Source organism: Calliphora vicina, chromosome 2 (genome assembly GCF_958450345.1).
Source record: "Calliphora vicina chromosome 2, idCalVici1.1, whole genome shotgun sequence".
Taxonomy (NCBI): domain Eukaryota; kingdom Metazoa; phylum Arthropoda; class Insecta; order Diptera; family Calliphoridae; genus Calliphora; species Calliphora vicina.
The window spans coordinates 65,395,326-65,414,629 of NC_088781.1; the positions used below are offsets into that span (position 1 = coordinate 65,395,326).

Consider the following 19,304-nt stretch of genomic DNA (forward strand, 5'->3'; position numbering starts at 1 on the left):
CTATAATCAGCTGTGCTGCCGATGGCACCTTATTAAATGCACCTTGGTCCAAGTCAAGGTGCATTTAATAAGGTTAAATACGCCTTGGTTCAAGTATTATTTTTTTTGTAACGAATTTTTAAGTCAGATTAATGTGTTATCGATTTATTTATTATTACAAAATGTACCTTCCCTAATTCAGCAGCTCGACTATCTAAGCAACAGTATGGCAACTTTACTAAAAGTTAGTAAAGTTGCCATACTTTTAAAATAATATTTTATGAAGTATAAAACGATTTTAAATACACCTAACTTGACAAGTTTGTTGCTTTTATTACTTTTTCTTCTATATTGTAAATATTTTCTAATAGAAAATATTCTATAATGACATTTAGATATTACAAATGTATACATAATTTTTTTTTACAAGTCTGGCAACTCCATGCATTAACAGATCAGAATGAAATATGTAAGCCATTTTGTTTTTCGTGCCGTAGGAGAGAATCGTATTTTTCTTCTGATTAGCAAATAAAATATAAAAGTTTCACATAAATTTATAGATTGTTTTAAATTTAGATTATATTAAATAATTCTACACAGAATGGGACGCAAAAAGAAGAAGGCCTCCAAACCCTGGTGCTGGTATCCTTTTCAATAAAATAAAAAAAATATGGGAAAATAAATTGTGAAAAATTAACAAACACAAGGCGTTGTAATCCAATGAAAAAGTGTTGTGTATACTTGTATTTATATAACCTAAACTAAAAATACACTACACCACTCAGGGGGTGCTATTGTTTACGTGTGTGTTGGCTGTTCCCAATAAATTTTGCGGGAAATTTCTTTTAATATAATTTTTGGTTTTCAGCGTGTCTCGTTTTCTTTTTGGTTTTCCTTAATTTATTTTTGTTAATCAGGTATTGTAATCGTGAGTTTGACGATGAGAAAATCTTGGTGCAACATCAAAAGGCTAAACATTTCAAATGTCATATATGCCACAAGAAACTCTACACTGGTCCCGGCTTATCTATACATTGCATGCAGGTGCACAAGGAGACGGTAGACAAAGTGCCAAATTCATTGCCAAATCGTTCCAATATAGAAATTGAAATATTTGGTATGGACGGTATACCCGCTGATGATTTGCGAGAGCATGAAAGACAAAAGAATGGTGGAAAATCTGATTCAGACGACGATGAACCCCAGGCGAAGAAAAAAGTTGAAAGTAAGTTGATACATATTTACAAAAAGTATATCGCAAACGGACGTAACTACACAAATATGTATTAAAATTTGAGTTTTTGATTGATTATGATGCTTTTTATCAAACTATATGCTCACGCAAATTTTTAGACACCTGCAATCAAAAATGAAAATTCATTTTATGTACACTGTTTCACGATATGTACACTGTGCTGCAAAAGTGTGAAATCTTCGATAACTAAAAACAAGACTTCTACTTACACTCCTTGTCTGAATATACGTATATCCTTACATTACATTTACTTTTACACCAATGTTCCGCAAAATCTTTATTCGGTGATTTTGTTCAGTATACCTATCTACGCTTATAAATTAATAGCTGAAGTAGATTAGTTTACCCAAAGCAAAATTTTACATTTTTTATTTGTTTAAAATTGTTGAAGTCTGTTTTATTTTCTGACCGCAGTGTGTGAAACTTAGGGTCATTCGATTAATGGAACAATTTCTTTCGAATAATTATTCGAAGAATTCAAAATGAAAAGAGCCTTCCGAAACATAACGCATTGCTCTCTTGCTATGTTAAAGCTGTACAAATCACACTATACTATGAAACTGTCCAAAAGGTGTATCGTAAAATTGTATCGTTCTAAAAGCGGATTGGATGTAACCAAACAGAGCATGTTTGAAAAAATAAAGGTCCTTTATTAGTTCGGTTACAGCTTTGAAAGGATCCTTTTTGCTCTCGCGGATCTATCTTTGGCGTGAAGCGGGGTCAGAACTCGTTTTCTTCCACGTCTTTCAGCCTTTTTTTTATAATTAATTGCGTTGTGAATCATTTTGTTCGAAAACCCAACCAATCGACCAACTTCTCTATAAGATTTTCCATCCTATATTAGCAGTCTGCAGTCTTTTCCACGATCCATTTTATTGAAAATATTAGCTTTTTGTTAAGCTTTATGATCGAAATAATAAAAATAAAAATAAAATCTTTTAAACACGTGCTTTCCATTAAAGCTATTTCGCGAAACAAATCTGTTTTTATAAAAAAATGTGTAAGTGGTGCTATTTTGTTTTTCGGCATTTTTTTAGTAATTTTTACTTTAAATTGCTTAAAAAAAAATTACCGTAACAATTCAAAGAGAAGTACTACATTTTTAATATAGGGGACATGCTAAATATCAACATTTGAAAAAATACAAACAATAATTATTTGTTATTGAAAAAATAAAAAAAATTTCATAATGGAGCTATTATTTTTTCCCAACTGTACCCATGTACCATTTCATTTTTATATACATTTACTGTCAAAATAATAGCATGATTTTAAACAGGTGACAACATCTTATTTATTCAAAAAAAGGTTTTTTAATTTTATTCAAAGTGTAAAAAAATGTGTATAAAAAAAGATAAAAAGAAAAATAATTTCATTTTAATTCAAATTAATACAAAAAATTTAATTTTTTCCAAAAATCTGAAAAAAATAATCTGTCAAAATAATAGCACTACTCATCGTGACCTGAAACCAAAAATATTGCAATTGTATTAATATTGTTTACTGTGGTTGTAATTTGAGTAGCTATCCTTACATATAGTTTTTAATATTTAGTTGCGTTACCCTTGTTGGAAATAACTGCTTTGCAGCGTCTTCCCATGGAATTGGCCAAGTTCTGGGCCCACTTTAATGAAATGGAATACCAGGCCAGTTGCACTGTGACCCAAAGATCATTGTTGTTAGTCGTTTTGACTTCCGATAGATTATTGATAATAAATAATTTTTTCATTGGTTCAAAAGTGAGGCAATCGATGTAAAAATATCCATATGTCGTCACATTAAATGTAAACGGACGTAACTACGCTTTTAGTTTTTTAGAGGAGAAGCAAAAAACCTCATACAATCAATAATAATAAAGAATTCTTAGAAATTTTTTAAACTATGATTCTATGTATATTCCTTTTGCTTTTTAGAAGACGAAATAGTTTATTGATGTATTACTAATACTAAATTTGATTTATTTTTTTGTTATAGTACCATTAACGGCTCCTCCACCTCCAATGATGATGCCGCCAAATATGATCCCTCCTCATATGATGGGTCAATATGCTCAGTACGGCATGATGCCCCATATGGCAATGCCGCCATTTATGGGACCTGGTGGTATACACATGATGCCTCCGCATATGATGCCACCACGACCGCTCTTCCCCGCAGCCATGGCAACTACCTCGGCGGCTGCTGCAGCAGCGGCTCATGTGGCAGCTTCTGCTCATGCGGCTGCCGTTCAGCAGAAACCAACGTTCCCTGCTTACAGGTAAAACTTCTTTACATATTCTTTTCACTTTGTTTTGTAATCACTAAAACACTTGATTAATTTTCAGCAATGCTACCATAAGTGCACCACCCACAACAAATAATCCAAATGCTGCTGCTCCTTCGTCAACAACATCATCAGCGTCAGCCACATCATCGACAACGTCAGATGCGACCAGTAGCACCAACAAAAGTCAAGTGGTAACGAATGCCAGTGGTGTTACATCGAAAATTATGCATCCTCCAGAAGATTTGAGTTTAGAAGAGTTAAAGGCCCGCAAAATTCAACACAGATTAAGTGCCAGTGGTGGTGGCGCCTCTGTATCGAAGTCATCCTCTACCTCAACGCCTAATACAAGCAGTCATGGTCAGAGTATTTACTCATCAGCCGCTACCACAGCATCAACGTCTACCACGACATCATCGCAAGCCGCATCAGCTGCTGCCACCGCAGCGGCCATATCGAAGGCACAGGAAGTGAGTTCTTATTATAGATATAAAAACTATAGTCAATAAAAAAACAAACAAAACAAAATTGAACTAAGAAATAGAAACAAACTGTAAAGATTTAACAACAAAAAGAGTTAATATAATTCTTCAAAAAATATTTAACATTCGCATCGGCAAAAATGCTCAAAATGAATGGCAAATGGAATACATAAGAAGGGTGGGGGGTTATGGACTTTAAAGTCAGATTTTTGAATTAGATCTTCATAGAAAATTATTAAATTAGCATGGCAAAGTAGTAAAAAACAAGTTACAAAAGATAATTATTAATGAAAATTAAACATTATTGCATTTACTTTCTCTGGTGTCAAATGAGTTTAGATTAAATTATATGAACATTTGAATTATCTACCCTTTTAGAAACAGTATAAAAGTAAACTCTTATTTAAAGCATGTATGGCGAAATAAATGTTAATAAACTGAAAGTTAAAGTTTACTTTCCGCAGTTCTAGTTTTTCTCTTTTGAACTTGCTTTTACGACAAGTTTGACCCCTTTATATTCCCTTTTCTCCCACTACTACAATCTCAGACATTCGCCAAAAAAAAAATGCCTAATGTTAACGCTTGCTTAAATAAGTCGATGAAAGTGTCAGTAGTTAAAAAAAATGCCAGAAAAGACCTTTTCATATGAACATTATTTTCCTAATAGAGTTTACAATGAATTTACAAATATAGCTCTTCACTTCACAGTCGACACATAAAAACAAATCGTTTTGGCTGTGTATAAAATGTGTAGATAATGTTTAAAAATGTTTGTGGTTTAAATGATATATAATTTCAATTTAAACATTCAAGTCATGCTGTTTCTTCCCAAAAATATTTCAATATGTTACAATTTCTCGGTTTAAAATGTTCAGTTTTTTTACTTTAGCACAATTTTTTAACTTTTTTGTAAATTTTAATTAAGCCCATGTAGGGGTAAAAAATTACTTTAACAACGTTGGAATTATTTTCGTTTAAAGACAAAAATATAGACTTTACTCCAACATCAAACATATAATAAAAGAGTACTTACCAGCGGACAAATAAACATATAAATTGTAAGCAACGAAATGGTTGGGGGGACATTGTATTTAATAATATTATGTATTACACAAAATGTAAATTTATAGTCATTAGCGCTTTTCCGTTTTAATTCTATACGTTTCTTAGAATGCCTTCATGCATTTATTCCAACATATATATGTTATGACAAAGTAGCAAAAAATTATTATCTTAAAATTTGTTTCTTTAAAAATCGTATTGTAAATTCTCCATAATAAAGACATTTCAAGGTTCAAAGAGGCCTTTAAATTAGCAATATCGAATTGCTTATTTGAATAGACATTAAGTTTTGTTTAATTTTATAATTCTTAACATTAATTTTCTACTTAGTTTCCAAATTGTTGCAAGTTTTGAAAAGTTTTTGCCGACATTTAAACACAAATAAATAAAATTAACATCCTCATTTTTATAATATATTTTTTAATATGTTTCTTAAAACTTAAATTTAATAGATTTTTTTTATATATAAAAATAATAACAACTACATAGCATAAACAAAACTTAAAAAACAAAACAAAACAAAAAAATATGTGTGTGTATTTTTTATATTTTACGAAAAAGGCAAAATTAAATTTTTATTGTGAAAAATAAAAACTTTGAAATTTAAATTAAAAAAATAAAATGAAAAGAAAAGAAAGTAACAACAATAAACTTAAACTCATAATGAAAAACTAAAACAAATTTATGTTTCTTTTTCGTAATATAAGATTTTAAAATAGAACCATTTGATATATGACCGCCCTGGTAAAGATTTTAAAATTTAGAATAAAATAAAAAATACCCACCATAGTTCCGAGACATTAAAAAAACTTTCTATTTCTAGAGTTTTCGATTTCACTTAATTAAACAACAAGTCTTTACCATTGTTAGAAGCGAATAGAAAATCAACAAAAACAACAAAAAATTTGTAATAATTTCTGTACTTTTTTCTTTTCTCTTTTCCTGTTTTTTTCCATTTCACCATTCACTTTCAAAATTTTCCTCACACCTTTACATATTGTGTGGGGTTGTGTGTGTGTGTGTGTTTGCTAAAATATAAAACAAATCCGAAAAAAGGCTGCTACTATGGTTGCTGTGGCTCAGGCGCAAGCCCAAGCTCAGGCCCAAGCGCAAGCTCAAGCCCAGGCACAGGCCCAAGCGCAAGCACAAGCACAGGCTCAAGTTCAAGCACAAGTACAAGCTGCCCAGGTTCAGGCACAAGTTGCTCATGCCCAAGCTCAAGTTGTTCAAGCGGTTGCCGCTCAACAACAGCAACAACAGAAACAACTACAAGATCTCAATCGTGCTGTCATGATACAACGCATGCAGGCCCAGGCAGCCGTCGATGCTGCTGTTGCTGCCCACGTTAATCGTCCCGGTGGCCCAACTGCTGCAGCAGTTGGTATGGTAAGTTTGGATTTCATTTTCATTAGTATACTGAAAATTTTCCAAAGAAAACAACCAAGATATACATGTATAAACTTTTTCTTCTGTTGGATCATTGACAATTCTTAGTACACAAAATACGACAGCGTTTACAACTCAATCCAATAGAGAGTCAGAAAAATTAACACAAGTTAACCCAATCATTGAATTTTCGGTTAGATTAGCAGTAATCATTTTAGCCGTTCACTTGTATATTTATATCTTAGGCAACAGGGCGTCGAAAATGTTTTTTTTTTACAAAAAAAAAAAATTACTTGAAGTATTTTATTTTATTTATTATTAATTTTATTGAAATTTCACGATAAATTTTCGTAAACTTACTGAATAACGAAGAAAGTTGTTATTGCCAGCACAATTCAACTTAATACGTCTATCATCTTAAAATCTTAGTTGCTGTTTAAATCCGAAATGTCGAATCTAAAAAATTATAAGAAAAAAAATAAGTTTCGAAATTAAAGGGACGGGACATGATTTATAATAATTAATTTGGCTTGAAAACTTTTAAACTAGAATATAAATGCAAATTTATTCTATTAAAAATTATAAACTAACTTAATTTACCGAGCAAACTAAAATAATTAAAATCAAATTAATTTGTTGATAGATTAAAATCAAAAATACATACATATTATAGAGAATAATGTCAAAGGACCTGATCATTAAGTTGATGTTATCCAAGTTACATTCTGACATTTCGAAAGAGGCCGTTGTATACTCGCTGTATATAAAGCTGATTACCTAATGCTTTCATGGCTTTAATGGCATCCTTATCACATCTGATCTATGGCAGCTCCAAAATGCTGTTTACATACATAAGAGATCGAACTTGTTTAACTACATGTTAGTTGAATTGTTTTTGTAGAATGTCCGTTCTTGGCTTTTGGAAATAAATATATTTCACAATTTCAGTTTTATTGATAACAATTTAAATAATTTGAAAGTAAATTTTTAATAACATTTTGCTAAAACGCTTTTTTGTCTCGTCAATGCAATGCCGAATCCTTATTTCAGAGCATCATTTGCTTGTGATTTGTTCACATAAACCGGGTCTTTTAAAGGGCCTCTCAGAAAATTGTTAAATTTTCACAATTAAAATTCGCTGTTCACGAGTGTAGCGTTCCATAATGAAAATTTAAAATTAAAAATTAGACGTTTGTACTAAATAAATGTCACAATTTTTGACATTTTGTCATTTGACAACCAAATTCGTCCACCCTTTATGTATTTATTCTAGCCATGTGCATGGAAAAAGATGGAGTACAACAGTTTCGGGCTATAAAATATTAGAACAAGAAACCTTTGATAATATACACCTTCCTTATATATAAATGAATTGGTAATATTCTTTATTGGAACGATTCGAAATATGGATTATAAGGTTCTTGCCTTCTACCAAAGTCAATATGTTACTTCACCTTAAACAATTAATGTAATACAAGTTACAAAGGAATCCATTCAATTAAATGTTTACATGGATTTGACTTAATCACCCTTATCACGAATCAATATTTCACATGAAATATATTCCCTTTTCCCATTTTTCGTTCATAAACTTTGTTCATATGAAAAAATTCCCCATGTTGGGAAATTTTTAGATGGAATTTTGTAAACAATAAACATCTGATACGAACAAAATCAACTATTGTGAATGAAAAGTTCATGGGAATATCACGATAGCAATTTTCCCTTCGAGGGAAATGGATATTTCATGGGTACATAAATTTCGCATGTTTTTCATGATAGGGGTGAATAAAAATTAATCACCCTATCGGCAATAACATGTGAAATTGTATTCCCATGAAATATCCATTTCCCTCGAAGGGAAAATTGCTATCGGGAATATAATGATGAACTTTACATTCACAATAGTTGATTTTGTTCGTAACAGCTGTTTATTGTTTACAAAATTCCATCTAAAAATTTCACAACAAGGGGAATTTTTTTCACGTGAACAAAGTTGATGAACGAAAAAAGGAAGAGGGAAAATATTTCATGTGAAATGTTGATTCGCGATAGGGGTGAATATCTCAGATCTGTTACTATTAAATTATTTTAAAACAGGAAAATATTCAGAAAATCGTATTTTTTACAGTTAATGAGTGGTGAATGATTCGCCTGGTTTTCCAAATTTGTTTTCCTTAATATATATTCACCCCTATCGTGAAAAACATGTGAAATTTATGTTCCCATAAAATATGCATTTCCCTCGAAGGGAAAATTGCTATCGTGATATTCCCCTGAACTTTTCATTCACAATAGTTGATTTTGTTCGTACAGCAGTTTATTGTTTACAAAATTGCATTTTCCTCGAAGGGAAAATTGCTATCGTGATATTCCCCTAAACTTTTCATTCACAATAGTTGATTTTGTTCGTAACAGCAGTTTATTGTTTACAAAATTGCATCTAAAAATTTTCCATGTTGGGGAATTTTTTCACGTGAACAAAGTTCATGAACGAAAAATGGGAAAAGGGAACACATTTCATGTGAAATATTAATTTGCGATAGGGGTGATTAATAAAAAGCTTGTTTTCAGTTCAAAATTTTGAATTTATATGTGGAAATTCTATAAGAAAAAACCGAAGAATAAATGTCCGTTTTCAGTTTCGATTTTATAGCATGAAACGAGAACATGTGGTTTAATCTGAATCTATACATAAAAGTGAAAACAATTATTAACCCAGTGTAGAGTGAAATACTGCTGCTTTCAGTGACCCCTGATGCTCAAAATAAATTGCATATCTGTTAACCATTCCGTTAATGAATTCATTATAAATTAATTCATAGGCTTAATTCCTTTGTACTTCAAATGTACTAAATTCATTCATTATAGAATTAATTCCTTGTTGAATCATTCAAATTTTCTTCAATACAAATTCATTGCAAAATAGCTTTAAAAATGTATTGAATGATTAAATTTTTCTTCAATTTATACATTGTACTTTTCCAGACGAACTTAATTTTTGGGAATCTATTGTGGGAATACCACACAAAACAATACGTATCGATTTACTGAATATGGAAAAAATTTTATTCCCGTATAACTTCTTGAACAATTTTTAAGGTTTTCAGTTTCTTGTCAGCGATTGGAAATTAATAGAAAGTTTCAACAATTCTTCGCAAAAATTTCGCGGCGTCAATTATTGTCTCTCACATTTTTATTAAGTAAAAAAAAATTCAACATATGCTTCTTGAAACTCGACCCTAATGTGACAATTTCAAATAAAAATCACTGATTGAAGAACTAGTTCTAGAACAGTTCCTAAAAATGTGTATTTGCTTTGTAAATCTTCTCGAGGGATACAATTTCTTTAGAACCAGTTCTGGAATTAGTTATTGAACTGTTACCTATTTTCCTGGGATATGATAATAAAATATGGAAATGCTAACAAAATTTTTAAAATTTGTAAAACCAGAAATGAAAAACAACATCCCTTAAATTTGATTCCAAATCCAAGGAAGCAAAACATTTATAAAATATTTAAAAATGGTAAAAAAAATAACCTTATGAATCAACATGTTTAGCTATGATAGATTACAAATACTTGGTTTGACAAGCTTTAGTGAATTTTAGTCATTCAGTTAAAATGAATTTTCCAACCAACTCCAGTTAAGAAGATTTTGTGTTAGGAATTTGTTATAATAATATTTGTAATTAAAATAATTCATAATTGGTATAAATTGCAGAACTAGTTTCATACTACAAGACTACATTTAACTAACGAACACAGGGCCAATCAATAATACCAATACGAATTGTATGTACATTAGTTTTGTTGAACGATTCGATTCGAACCCACCCCAAACAAAAAATGTAAGAGAAACCCATACTACTTCAAATAAACAAAAAGTAAGTGATTTAGTAGTGAATAATAAATAATTAATAAAAAATACATACAGACAAGTATTAAATGATAAAGTTGTTAAATATTTAAAATAAATCCAAATGCTAAATTAGCAAACCAAAGTAAGTACAATTTTTTTCAAATTATTACTATTATTGAATTGTCGTAATGGTTGCTGAGTTGGTTGATTGATTGATGGATTGAAATGTCTTAAATTAAAAAAAAAATAATAATAATAATAATACATATATCTAAATGTTTTTGTAAATTGTAAATTTTAAGCAAAACAAATTTTGTATATGGGGCAGTTTTAGTGTAATCTTATATTTTTCTTTAAATGCATTTTACAACAATAAAAAAAACAACAAATACTCTCAAATTATATTTAGTTTTTTTAAGGTTCTCAAACCAAATAAATTATGCTTATTTTTTGAGAAACAACATATTTTAAAAATTAAAAATAAACTTTTGTTAAAAGGCAAACAACTCACAGAATCTCTCTCCAAGAAAGAATATGAAAACATGAGCTATGGTTACAGGTTTTGTTAAAATTATTTTTATTTTAATTTTCAAAATTTATTCATTTAACATGTTTACTCATATTTCATACGATTTTCTTTTGAAATTTTTCATCATTATATAAATTCTATACAGATATGAACGGACACAAATGTCACATTTAATTAATACTCTGGATAATATTGATTCAATTAATTGCATGTTAAGAATCACAGCTACCCAGAGGTTTATTCATTGAATGTATTAAATACCAACCCTTTTTAAATGTTTTAAATACGTATGTAGGTTTTTTCAAATTAATTAAAAATATTATAATATTTTGTACTTTTCTTTGAATATTTTACCTTGGGCTGATAGTTGGTGAACTGAAGAAAAAAACAAAGCCACAAGCAAACTTAAATCAAAGGTTCGAAAGAATTAATTCTTAATTCAGTTTACAAAATCAAATTAATTTTTATCACTTAACCATTCACTTAAAGAATACATAACGAATTAATTCATAGGCTCAATTACCTTTTAGAATTCATCTTTATATGTAGATTGATTAAATTTTTCTTTAATTCAAATCTATTACAAATAGGCTTTAGACAAACTTTTTTCCATACAATTTGTAAATGATTAATAGCAAAACCAAAACAAATGGAATAAAAAGTAAATATATTAATTAAATTTGGATTAGATTTGAATAACCAAAAAATAATACTTCATTATTTTTTAATTGTGAAGTAAGAATTTAATAATATAAATTAAAATTGAATTAATAAATAAAGTTCTGACATACAGTTATGTTCTGACACTCGCACCATTTGCTAAAATCTACATTTCAATTTATAATACATAAATTTGTATGTTCAAAAAATAAATATTTCTACAAACAATTTCAATACGGTAATTTATTTCACAATTATTTGTAAAACATGTGAAATTTCCCATCCATTTCCCTCGAAGGGAAAATTCACAACTTTTCATTCACAATAGTTGATTTCGTTCGTAACTGAGGTTTATTGTTTACAAAATTCCATCTAAAAATTACCAATTTTTTCACGTGAACAAAGTTGATGAACGAAAAATCGGAAATGGGAACATATTTCATTTGAAATATTAATGATTTGGATGCAATTAAGTCCAGTGATTCCTAACTTTTACGTATTTTTGTTTGTAAAGAGATTTCGTAGCTTGGACCAACAAATTTTATAATTTTGTTTGCAATATTACTTCAGTTCCTATTAAGTTTTTGCTAAATAAAGATTGTACATAAGAGGTCTTTACCTCTTCAAGAAGTAGAAATTGCGACAAACATTTTATTGATAAAATACTGTGGCCAAATTACCGAATTTGTGATCGTATCACATGTCATAATCACAAATAAGAAAAATGCAATAAATTTTAATCAATAGTTTGGCCTCAGATTTCGTAGTTGATGTTGTAAAAGTTCCAAATTGTAGTGAATATACTCAATAATAATCAAAATATCAATTAACGTTGTTTATTTCTGCTTTAATTTCACTGGGTCCACTTGTCATGCTACGATATGTCTTTGCATACAAACTTTTAAATGAAGACTAAAATATATATTTTTTACTTAAAATATAACTATGACATGCAAATAATCATTAAAATATGACAATATTTCAATTAATATTTATCAAGGATGGCTAATTTGGATTATTTCAGTAACGGTATTTTCCCTGGAAATAAAACTTCCGGTTGGTCGAGTTAGACTCTTAAATTATTAAAAAAATTACAAACGTTTAAAATTTATTGCTTTACATTTTAACTTCTGTAGATTTTAATAAACAGTTTGGGATCTCAAGTAATAGATTATATGTTAAAATTTCTCAATTTCAAAACTTTATATTGAGAGCCGACGTTTATTATTATTTTAAAATCACTGATCATAATATGTCACATTTTTGCACTAAGAAATGATATCGTATTAATTGAAACCTGTTCATATCTGTATAAATTTCTAGTACGTACGGGATGTTAATAAGAAAGAAAACTGGTTAGTACACATTTACAATATTATTTTATCACTTATAAGTTGTTCTTTTATATTATTTGTTCAGACATCATTAAAATATCATGTATTTCCTAACTCTTTCACCAAGATCACAAAATTTCAATTGTAGAAACTATATGATTAACAGACAGTGAGTACAAACTATTGAAATTTTAAACAAAGAATTAATAATTTAAACACTATGTGTCGCTTTCGCTAGAAAAGACGACGAATAGTAAGTACGTTTCATATTTGTTTTTCTTAATTTACATATGTATTCCAAACTTTTTGATTATACCTCTACTTAATACTTACTTCTATTACCAAACAAAAAACCAACAAAAAAACGTATGAACTTTTTAAACAAACTGCCTTTTTTAAGTATTCATTCATTGTAATGCGAAGCAATTTACTCAATTAAAAAAAAAATTAATGAAAACAAAAAAAACTATATACACTTCACCACTACTTTTGATCTACAAAAACAAAATAATTATTTACATAAATTATTGATTTATTATTGAATTAATATTATCATTGTTTATATAATTACTATTATAATTATTGTTCTTATTATTATTATTACAATTAAAATTATTATTTATTTTAAATTTTAAGTACCGAAAACAAAACAAAAAATCCTAATAACATTTAGAAAATTACTACATAATATTATCATATATTTTTGTGTATAACTTAATTTTACTAGACCTCAAATTGTGTGGGTCCTTACTTTATTAATTTTGTTTTTGCTTTATTACCATTTAACGACTAAGATTTGTATTAATGTCTTATATTTTTTTATATTTCTTTCGTTTCTTCGTTTTCATTTTGATGTGTGTATGTATGTGTCCTCGCTTGATCGCTTCGTGTTTTAAAAATAGATGCAATTACCCGGTCAAATGCAATTAGTACAACCAATGATGCGACCTGCAATGGCAATTGCAGCACATCATCATCATCATCCCCATCATCCTGCTTTACTTGGTGGTAATTTATTGAGAGCACAAGGTGGCATTCCAGGAATGCCTGCGGGTAAGTTTCAAACAATTTCTAAATTATTTATGTAGATATGTAACAAATACGTAAACGCTTTAAAGCCCCACTAGCTTTTAGTTGTATGAGAATTTTAAATACACTTATCGCAACTACTTCTAGAACCCGTTCATAAGTACAAAGTTGTGATTATTAAGAAGTAATCATAATCACCCCTATCGGGAATCAATATTTCACATGAAATATTTTCCCTTTTCCTTTTTTCATTCATCAACTTTGTTCACGTGAAAAAATTCCCCTTGTTGTGAAATTTTTAGATGGAATTTTGTAAACAATAAACAGCTGTTACGAACAAAATTAACTATTGTGAATGAAAAGTACATGAGAATTTCACGATAGAAATTTTGCATTTGAGGGAAATGGATATTTCATGGGATCAAAATATCACATGATATTGCCGATAGGGCAATAATTTGTTTTTTTGTCCAACGTTTGTTTTTAAAAATTCGAATGTCCCCAATATAAATTTCTTCTAATAACTTTAACTAATAAGCTTTATTGATCGCTTTCATTACATTCTTATATTTCTTTAGATCTTAAATCAAAAACTTTGAAAAAGTTTTTATTTGTTTAATTGATTTTTATTAAAAGAAATTGACTTTTCGAAATTGCAAAATTTCTTGATTTGCACAAATTGGCAACTAAAGCGTTTAAATAAGTAACCTTAGTATATTTTTATTTAATAAATGAGAAATGAAAATGTTATTAAAATTCCTATCACTTGCTCTTTGTTTTGTAGGGCTTTTAGGTCCCATGCAAGCAATACCTATGGCCGGAATGCCAGGTGGAATACCCGGTATGGGTGTAATGTTACCAGGAAATCCCATGTTACAAATGATGCCACGTTTTCGGTGATCGTTCCCCCAAGGGCAACTGTGTATAGCGCCTGTTGCAAACGTGCCTATGCCATCTATTATCTATCGCAACTACAAAGATTAACTAAAGCACTCTCGGACAACCAAAAAGAAAGAAAGCTCTTTCTTACCACCTTCACTCTTCGTTCACTCACTCACTCATCGTTTACCAGCTGTTGGCAGGCGTGTGTGCATGTTCCAACATCATTGCATATATCCGACTGGAAGCAACAACGCAAGTAAAACTAAAACGTAGTAATATTCTAACATCAATTAGCAACACCAATGTATAGCACGCCTCATTAATATGCTGAGTAATTAAATTAAATAGGCCAATTGAAAGCAGACTAAATCCATCCGTTCAGTTCAGAAAACAATCGAAATTTCTATATGCCACCACACGTATAGGAGTTTCTACAATAATTCTTCTCTACAACAAGCAAGTTTTGAAAAAAATTCTTTCTTTTATTTATGCAATGATTTCGTATTGTTTATATTTTTCTTAAATGTTAATTATTTTTCTATATATTTTAACTTATATCATTTATATTTTTCATTTCATCTTTTGTTTTGGCAAGATTCTCTTAAGAAGCCAACATACAAATGTTATTTTTTTGTCCTACAAACAAAAGAAAAGGCTGATTTCTTATTAGCAAACTCTTTTAAAGTTTGAAAAGAGAAAAGAACACACAAACATTGAAGCGTTAGTATTAATTAAATGAAAAACAAAAAAACAGAAAGAAAAAAAAAATCAAAATGAAATGGTAAATATTAAACTATATAAATACTATTTAATATAAACGTTTGCAATATACAAATAATTTAATTAATTACTTACATACATACCTACATAAATACATACATACGTACTACATACTACATTTACAATAATAAGGATAAGGGTGATTGATATATGCCAAATTTATTTCTACTACATACCTACACATACATACATATTATTATTATTATAATCAATATTCAATATTTTTGTTCGTTTTTCTTTAAGATTTTATTTTGAAAATTAATTTCACCTGGGTGTTCGTTCGTTCGTTCTCTTGCATACGACACACAGATAAATAACACTTTAAATATTTCTTCATATCTTTTAACTCTATAATATTGTTAACAACATCTCTATATCTATTCTTCTATTGTTATATGTATATATTAGTTTATATTAGTATATACAACATGTGTATATTGCTGATTACATTAAAATGTCATATTTAGTACTAACCCCGCTCACAAATCACTTTAACACTTTAATTAATCAATTAATAAAATTTATAGTCTACTGCTGTACAGTTCACACTAATACCCCTGTGTAATGCCTACATACCATGATTCACTCCGCCTAACTTCTTCAACACCCACCATTGTGTTTAACCTTTACTTTTACATTAATTTCCATTTTGTTCATACTTATTTGGTTCATTTATATAGCTTTTTGGTTTAAGTCCCGTAGTAATCTTTATTTATTATCTTATATCTTCCGTATTTGAGTGTTTTTTCTCTCTTTATTTTTAGTTTTTTTTTTATTGTAAATTTTTTATGCCACATATTCTCCTTTTTTTAAACAATAAATAAATTACATAGCTTTATGTCTAATAATTAACTTAGTTTTTGTTTGATTTTTAATTTGAGAACATTGTGTTTTAGTCGAATAAAAATGGGATGCAATTGCTAAATTTACTTGTATATTCGGAACGTATTCAATGGCGTTTTCTTTTCTAAAAATAATTGTTGCGTAGCATAACATGAAATTTTTAAAGTATTGTAATCAGGTACCACAAATAATGATTATTTTTCGAATTTCAATTTAAAAAAATCATAATGAAAGAGAAATCATTCACATTAACGGTGTTCTACCTAAAGAAAAAAAACTACTGTAGTTTGTAGAACTAAACATGGTACAAAATGTCAGTGGAGACATATCGTAAACTTATCGGAAAAACTCGTAGAGCTGGAAAAAATATACAAAATTTTTGTGATAGCAAATACAAACCAAAAAGCCAATACACATTTACATCATTCAATTAAAATTTGCAAGATTAAAAACTACTACAAGCATAACAAACATCAATTATATTGTAAATCGAATCCGAAAATCGATTTAGTTTTTAAATGAATTCACGAATTTCACATGTACAAAATCGTGCGATTTGCCGAACATCTATTTTTCGAATATTCGTTTTTGAAAATCGCTCGATTTACAGAACACGGGGGATAATTGATAAAGGCATATTTAATAGCAAATACCCTGCAAAGAGTGATTTCTGTATTTTTTTTACATATATCGAGAAACGACTACATAACTTGCAATATAATTTATTTGAATATTTATTACTCTTGCAAATTAATGATTTCTGTTTTTGTTATATCCAGTACAAGATCAACCCTGTTTAAGTATTGTTTATATGGATTTTATGTAGAGATTTGAACAATTTAATAAATTTCAATCAATCAGAGATTCGTATTAATTAATTAAATTTAATCTTAACGACAGAATTTTAAAATGTGAGCTATGGTATGGTATTCAGGCAGCCGTCCAAAACCTTAGTCTTTGTCCTGAAAAGAGAATGAAAACAGAAAGAAAGAAAAGGCTAATAGAAGTTATAGAAAAGGGAAATCTGTAGATTGAGTTACAGTGAAATTTGTAGGAGTAGAGTGTAGATAAAATGAGAGGAGAAGGAGGAGAGAGGTTAAGAATTCGAATAACGCAGACCTCATGGGATGGTTGCTGGATCTCTAAGAGCTACAATTTACATGTCCGGTCTTATCAACCATCTGTTTTTCCTGATAAAGGCGTCTATGCACATTAGTTCCTTCACAGATAACCCGGAGAGGGTACTAAAGGATCGCTCACCTAAAAAATGTTAGCTATTTGATCCATTAAACCATTCCGAACAAAAACTATTACTTTGTTTCATTTTTATTTGAATAGAATTCATTCGTTGTTGAATTAATTCACAATGGAATTATTTCATAATAATGTCTTTATATTCAACCTTTGAATGGTTTAATTTTAATGAAAATATTTTTTCTCAATTTACAAAAATAATTGAAAAAAATTGTGTTCGGTTTTAACCGAAGCATAACCGCAGATTTTCATGGCTTAAAACCGAGTAATATTCTTCGTTGTTCCTTTTAGAACTAATATCAGTTTAGAACCGAAAATGATTATATTATAATTTAATTTCAAAAAAGAACAATATTAATGGAAAAATCAGACCTAACATATAACAGAAATAACAGGATTTTAAAGCCTTAAGCTGGGTTTCCGCATACATCGTAATCGGCGTCGATAACGAAAACTGAAAAACGTTGGTGTTCGTCACCGTCGCGTTTCTGAATTGTTTTCGTTTCAGTTGGGTGCGTTGCGGCATAAAACTAATATGGCAAAACGATTCGAACAAACACATCGCACATTTTGTCGTTTTGAAATCGTTTTTGCATCTACATAAATCGTGAAACTAGCAGAAAATCAAAACCGACCGTTTTTAAATTTTTCAAAGCCTATTTGTAATAGATTTGAATTGAAGAAACTTTATTTAGCTATTTTGTAAAGGATTTGAATTAAAAATAAATAAATTATGAATTCTCAAAGGGATGAATTCAACACGTTTAAAGTTCTAAGAAAGTAAGAAATAAGAAATAAAATTTAATTCGATTTTGAAATTTTAATTAAGAATTAATTTTTTCGAATCTTTTAATATTTAGATTATATCTGTTTAAAATAAATAAAAAAATAACGATAAGCTACTTGCCAACATTTTGCCGGAAAAGAAAAAGCCGTTGAATTAATTATTTTTTATATATTCATAAATAACGATTATATTTTGTAACTTTTGAGCGGAATGATTTGCATTTCATTCTTATTATTCGGACATTTATAAATTATTGTTTAGATAAAAAATAAATTAATAAAGAAATGGCTATATGTTTTGTAAATTGTTGCAATAGCAAAATTGTCCTCAAGCTATATTATTTTTATTTTTGTTAATTTCCAATCATTAATGTTGTTGCTATTGTTGTTGTTGTTACTAACCAAACCAAATGCCAAACAAATTTTGCCTACACGCCTGTACATCTTGTAGTCTTTAAACTTAAATAATTTAAACCAAACAAAATTCAATAGTTAAATTAATTAACTTTTAATAATATTTTTTTTAGCAATAATATTAATAATAATAAAAAACAAAACCATAATAATAACAATTTTATTTAATATGTTACTTAATGTTTTCTTCGTTTTTTTTTTGTTTGTTTTTTTTTTCTTTCTCCAGTAAATAGGAAAATTTACTCACACACTCAACAGGTTCCTCTGCGAAAGCTCTGCGTTTTGAATGACTTTCTAAAATTGAATTGAATATTCTTCTCACTCAATCCTAACTAAAACCAAAGCAAAAAAAAAAAAACAAAACATAAGAATGAGTACATATTAATAATTATATATGTTTTATGCAGTGGATGAGTATATTTTGAAATTTCTTTTTCTTTAATTAATACTTTTTTTTAATAACTAGTTGTCGTGTTTGTTTTTAAAATTGAATTTTAGTACAA

The 19,304-nt window shown here is 28.8% G+C and overlaps 1 protein-coding gene across 1 annotated transcript; it reads left to right on the top strand.

The window, feature by feature from the left end:
- Window positions 1-458: 458 nt before the first annotated feature.
- BuGZ (Bub3 interacting GLEBS and Zinc finger domain protein) lies at window positions 459-16,356 on the top strand. The gene is made up of 7 exons (XM_065499606.1): window positions 459-621; window positions 897-1,204; window positions 3,209-3,491; window positions 3,559-3,967; window positions 6,098-6,427; window positions 13,716-13,866; window positions 14,627-16,356. The coding sequence occupies exons 1-7, from the start codon at window positions 581-583 to the stop codon at window positions 14,740-14,742; spliced, it is 1,638 nt and encodes a 545-aa protein (XP_065355678.1). The 5' UTR covers window positions 459-580; the 3' UTR covers window positions 14,743-16,356.
- The last annotated feature ends 2,948 nt before the right edge of the window (window positions 16,357-19,304 follow it).